General features: G+C 41.7%; 1 protein-coding gene across 1 annotated transcript; it reads left to right on the forward strand.

Annotated features, from left to right (window-relative positions):
* The first annotated feature begins 286 nt into the window (after positions 1 to 286).
* Positions 287 to 6,070, forward strand: Odaph (odontogenesis associated phosphoprotein). The gene is made up of 2 exons (XM_005068083.1): positions 287 to 347; positions 5,748 to 6,070. The coding sequence occupies exons 1-2, from the start codon at positions 287 to 289 to the stop codon at positions 6,068 to 6,070; spliced, it is 384 nt and encodes a 127-aa protein (XP_005068140.1).
* The last annotated feature ends 427 nt before the right edge of the window (positions 6,071 to 6,497 follow it).

Raw genomic sequence — 6,497 nt, forward strand, 5'->3', positions numbered from 1 at the left:
GTAAGGAGAAGGCAGTGAGGTGGGGGAGTGTTTGGACGAGGACACCGAAGGAGACAGTGAAGGAAGAAGACAAGGTGAGCGACACTTGCCCGGTTGGTTTAGGTTGATGAATGCTGTCTGGCATTTCCTTGAGAACTTCTCACTCGCACACTGCACACGTAGGTCCAGGTGGTTGTGGTCCACTATGCCCATGCTAATTGCCTGACTCAGGATGCCAGTGACTCACTCACTCATCCTTTAAAGAGGCCTCATGTCCAGAGCAGTGTGAGTGCTCAGGGCAGAAGCCATGGCTCCTGGATTCCTCTTCTGGGTCCTGGTCTGCTGGTCGGTGCTAACTATGGCAGAAGGTAAGAGTTTGGGTTTTTACCTACTGTGTGTGGGTTAAATAATTAATGCTATCTGGAAAGACAAATGTGGCTTCCATGATTACATATTTCCATACATTGGAATGTTTATATCTGCTGTCATCAGCTCGTGTGGTTAAATGAGAGGCACAATTTTCTCATCTGAAGACCTGAATCTGAGTCTCAGCATTTGCTCTGTGATTTGAGACACTTGTAACCTCTTTGAGCATTACATGTGAATTTCTCATATGTAAAGCGACAATATCAATATGCATTATTGTGGGGCTAAGGAATACCATCGATTTATATGCAAAAAAACCCTCACATTAAAAGCACTACACAAATGCTATTATTGTTACTATGGTTACCAAGCTAACAATGCCAACCCGGAATTACAGTACTGTCTGTGAGTTCAAGGTCAGCCTAGTCTACATGGCAAGTTGTAGGATGGACAGCTAGGGCTACATAGTGAAACCATGTCACCAAACAAACAAAAATATCATTTGATCTGTGAGATTTGATCTCTGAGTGTGGCAGCCTAGGTTCTAGGTCCTCACTCACAAACATGACCGCCCAACAGAGTCATATATGTCCCATATCCCTGTGCCCTTGTCCTCTGCTCCTCTCCTACCTCACATCTGCTTACTGCAATTCTGCTTCAAGTAGCATCATTTAAATGTGACTATAGTATTTCATTTGCAAGCTTCATTAAGACATTATTGTACACTAACAGATCTCTGACATCTTTGGGTTGTCATAGCAATCTATGCATCATCTGCAGTGTGTGTTCCATCCTATTCTGTATTGTAGCTCAGAATATGTGTAGCCTCTTTCCCATCATCAGAGTCAGGAGCTGTATTTGTCAGCTCTGCCTTTACTTCAGCACCTGACAAGGAACATGCTAACTGATGAACCAGCTTCACTCATAACATATAGAGAGAGACTTTTTCTGTGCTCTAAATTCCGTATCTTTCAAATAAGGGATTTGACAAAAATAGCCAATCATTCTCTGAGTCTACAAAATGAGTAAGTTACAATTATTATGTTGCCCATGGCACTGATATCTCTTTGTGGTTAAAGTCTGAAATGGCGTGGGAATTCTAAGATTCCAGGTGCTCTGTAAGGGAAGGGTGGCATACCTAGACATCAAGCCCCAAGCTTGCCTCTCTAAAAATCACTACAGTTCACTACAGAACAGCTATTGTCTGCCCAGTTAACCACAGAACACAGGTAATTATAAAAAGATCTTCTCATCATTACCTTTTTTTAAGTGCTAGTTTGGGGGTATGTTATAAATTTCATGTCTAGACTATAATAAGCCCATTTAAAATTGATATCCAAACTCAAAACAATATTTTGGCTTTTGTTATACAGTACTACAATTTTAAATATAAATTATTTAAAACATTCTAAAACAGGAATTTAATGCTAACTGAGTACCACAAAAACACTGAAAAAGAACAGCCAATGTCTGCCTAGCCATTTAGTGAATGCACCAAGTATTCACTGATAACACACTGTCATCCAGAAATGTCCCAGGTGCTGAGGATATAAGCAACGGCCAACAGAGTCCGTTGTCTTCATGGAGGTCCTAGACTTACATAACTATGGACTTTAACACTATCCTCCCCTTGATGCACAGCTCGTGTACAAAGTATAAAGAGATCGACCTAAGAACCAGAGTCTGTGCTGCTAAAAACCCTTCTGTAACATCCACAACTGTAACAGTTAACAGTGATGAAACTTACTAAATGTGTACTATGCAATGGGAAACTTTCAGAACCATGAATATCTTTCTTGGATAATCTCACAAGTCCATTGGATAGGCCATATTATTCTTTCCATCTTACAAATAAGGAAAAAGTCTAGGGGTGAGGAAAATCTGCCCACACAGTGTTAGAAGCAAAACTCAGGGATCTTGCCTCTGGAACATCACGCTGCCTGTGTCTCCAACTGTTTTTGATCAACATTCAAATATGTGACCTACCTTGGTCTTATTAAGCTTTCGGGATGCTTAGCTTTGATGTCCAGTGCTTTTGCTGGTATGTCAGTGTATAATGTGTGCAAAATATGTGTTAATTATCATATTATCTCCAATAGGTAGGAACACAGGAATTTTGCAATTATACAAACAGGGATTTGTGTGATATATTATTTAAGATTTATCAAGCTTCAATCTGAAGGTCAGAAAAGCAAAGTAGCAAGTAAGTCAGTAGCACTTACCACTACCTCTGCCTGAACGGGCTGATCCTGCTGCCTCTCCTCAGTGTGGCTGGAGAATGAATGCCTGATACTGACCTTGATCCTGTCTTATATACCTCTCATGAGTCCTGGGATTAAAGGTGTGAGCTCTAATTCTCTTTTAGACAGATTTACTCTGATGTATTCCTGGATGGTCTTGAACTCAGAGAGATCCATCTTCCTTTACCTCCTGGATCCTGGGATTAATGGTGTATGCCACCACCTACTGATCCCTGTAGCTTGTGGCTGACTTTGCTTTCTGAATCCTCAGGCAAGCTTTAGTAAATCATAAATAATATATCACCACACTTAGCCGGGTGTTGGTGACGCACACCTTTAACCCCAGCACTTGGGAGGCAGAGGCAGGCAGATCTCTATAAGTTTGAGGCCAGCCTGGTCTACCGAGCGAGTTCCAGGACAGCCTCCAAAAACAATACAGAGAAACTTTGTCTCAAAAGAAAATTATGTGTGTGTGTGTGTGTGTGTGTGTGTGTGTGTGTGTGTGTGTGTGTTCAGAGATTTCTCTCAGTGGATTTAGTTCTTCCTCGGGCACTGACATAGGACCTGTGGACATCTCAGGAACAACAGCATGACTGATAAATGTGAGGCTGTTGGGCCAAGGCTGCTATGGGAGTTCTAGCCATCACCTAGTCTTCAGGCAGGGAAGCCCTTCCTAAGGAGATCTGACTCAGGGACCAGCTGAAAGGTCTAGGGGAAAGAGGTAGAAAGTGGAACTCTAGGCATCTGGAACCAAATTTTAAGCCTAGGAACACTAAGGCTTTGCTAAAGTAGCATTTGTAGAGTGGAGGACACAGTCACGGTGTAATTGGTCAAATGGTGTACATAGTTTACAGCCCTCTTTAACAAAAGAGTAACCTAAAAAGCTTATGGCTGATCACTCAGTTTTGTCTCTGAAATGTAACATTAAGTAATCTTAGAGAGGTAGAATTCTTCAAATAGTGATTGGAGTTTTGAAGGCAGTTTGAGAACAAAACAAAAATAATGATAACAGAAGTCGACAGAACGAGGTCAAATGAAAGGACAGATGGGCAGGGTCAGCAGAGTCAGAGGAAGAAAGCACAGGTGGCATCAATTCACACGGGAAGTTCTGATTTTGTCACATGACAGATTCACAAACCAACTCCTAGGGTTCTTACACTTTATTTTTATTAAATTTTTATTTTGTGTGTACGGGTGTTGTGCCTGCATGTATGTCTGCATACTACCTATGTGCTTGGTACACAAGAGGACTAGAAGAGGGTATATATCCCCGGAACTGGAGTTATCCATGGCTATCAGCCACCATGTGTGTGCTAGGAATGAAACCTGGGTCCTCTGGATGAGTGGCCACTTCTCTTAACCACTGACCATTGCACCAGCCATGGTCCTTTCATTTTATAACACTTGTGTTTCTAAGTAGTGGCCCAATATAATCACCATGCGATTAGTTTGCTGGGAAAATATCAACACTTATTTATACGGTCTTGTTGACTGCCTTGAGTGGAGGATAGAGTCCATCTGCACCTTGATCTTGGGCCCTTGTGAATTCTCAGAAGAGAACATTAAACTGCTGGACGTCTCAGCCTTTGAGAAAATCTGTCTGTCATGCTCTAGCACCGAATCACGATGGAATTTAATAAGATGATAGGGCACTGACTGCTCTCCAGAGGACCTGGGTTCAATTCCCAGCACCCACACACTGTCTCACTGCCATCTATAATTCCAGAACTTCTAATTCCTCAATGACTAGCTAGTGTGTGAGTATCTATCAACAGCCTAATTAGCTAACCCAGGTGTTCACAATTGACATTTCTAAGGAGTGTGAATAAAAAAAGGAACAAAGGACTCTAGTGACTAGATAAGTACATCCAGTGCAACCAAGAAGTTAAAATCAACTGTCCTAAGGGGGGGGGACCTAGGTGGTTGTTTTTTTTTTAATTCATCAGAACTCTCAGATTCCACCATTCTTCTCGTGTCTAGATTGACACATTTTAAGCCAAAGAACTCTGCACAGCAAAGACCAACTCAGCTGGGTGATTTGAGCATGGGAAGAACTGACACTTAGCTACATCCAACTTTCTTCTTGTCTGCCCTTTTCTGGTTTTTCTTTTTTTGTTGTTATTATTTAATTTTAAATAGCTTGCTTCACATGTCAATCCCAGTTCCCTCTCCTTCCCCTCCTCCCGCACTTCCCACTACACCCCCCAGGCTCCCACCCTATCGCCACTTCTTCCACATAGGAGATATCTAGAGTCTGCCACTTTTCTGATTTTTCAAGACAGGGTTTTTCTGTATAGCAGCTCTGGCTGTCCTGGAACTCATTTTGTAGACCAGGTTGACCTCAAACTCACCTGACTCTGCCTCCTGAGTGCTAGGATTAAAGGCAATCACCACCACCACCTGGCTTATCTTCTTAATAGTAAATACATTATTTTTCTATCTCAGTGAGTTTTCCTTATTTTGTCATAAGTCAGATACAAAAATATATAACCTCAAATCTTAAAAGTACAGCTTCACCACATTTTTATACAGGCGTATGTGTGTATGTGTGTGTGTGTGTGTGTGTTACATATATCCAAATCTACTTAATAACCTCTGAGATCAAGGTGTAGAACATTGCAAACATTAGTTAATGCCTCCATGAAATAACACTTGCGCTGACCCCTCGGCTCAATTCTGGCCTGATTTTTAACTACAGCTTCATTTTGTGTACTCTTGAACTTCATATAAATGGACTCTTACAATGTGTACACTTTTTAGTCTAATTCCCTTTGTGCAACATACATGGATTCATCTGGGTTTCTAGGTGTTAGGTGTTCTTCATTTTCATTCCTGGAGACAGGTTCATCGTGTGAATACACATGGTTTACTCTGCTAGTCTACTGATGGGCATTTGGATTGTTTAGGCTGCTATGAACATGCTTGAACTTGTACTTTCAGATAAATACACATTTACTTCTTTTGGATCAGTTCCCCAGATGGAAATGTGGATCACTAATGTGTCCATGCTTCGTTTCCTTGGACCACTGCAGTTCATTTAGTCATGCTTTAAAATGTTGCCATGTTATTCTTCGATCTCTCTGTCCCACTCTCACTGAGGGATATAACTTCTCTGCTTTTGTTGCCAGGCCTATTTCCTGACCTACATTTTCATTTCCACAGGACAAGATGTAGTCACCCCTCCTGGTGGTTCACAAGACAATGTGACCCCTACAGACTGCCAGATCTTCACGCTCACCCCTCCGCCCCCCACAAGGAAGCCTGCAGTAACAAGGACCCAACCCAACCCAAGGATGTTTCCATGGATGTGGTTGTATCTTATACCAAGAAGACCTGGCCGCTCTCCGAGGCTGCCTAACAGACTTTTGCTCTTTCCAAACTACAACCCCCGCTTCCAGTTCCTTCCTCTCTACCTGCCACAAGGTAGACTTCCTGGGAGATACACATATACTGGAAGCTCATCTGAGGAGAGCATAGAGAAGTGAGAAGCCCAAACACACTGAAGAATCTGAAGAAGACAGTGAAATTGTTTCTCACTCCAGTCTAAAAAATCACTGCTGTAGAAAACTAAGCAACTTCAGCACCATTGACTACATTCTTTTTGTCAACAATGAAGAGATTGGATTACACATTTTTGCTTACAAAATCTGGCAGTAACTGGCTCATTCTTATCCATGGGATATTAATGCAAACAAAATATTTAAATGAGCTGTTCCAATAATTTCTACCCATATGTAGACACCAGCAGCATTAATTAAGCCCCTCTTCCAAATTAGAGTGAAGGCCATTTTAAAGAGACCATGAGCGAAGTGTAGAAATGAATGACACTCTTTTCATACTCATTGGGAAACATAGAGAATAGGTGGACCCACAAGAACATTCAAAGAAATTAGGATGTTTAAAGCAAAAAGC

This window comes from Mesocricetus auratus, unplaced genomic scaffold (assembly GCF_017639785.1).
Source record: "Mesocricetus auratus isolate SY011 unplaced genomic scaffold, BCM_Maur_2.0 Super-Scaffold_100006, whole genome shotgun sequence".
Classification (NCBI taxonomy): domain Eukaryota; kingdom Metazoa; phylum Chordata; class Mammalia; order Rodentia; family Cricetidae; genus Mesocricetus; species Mesocricetus auratus.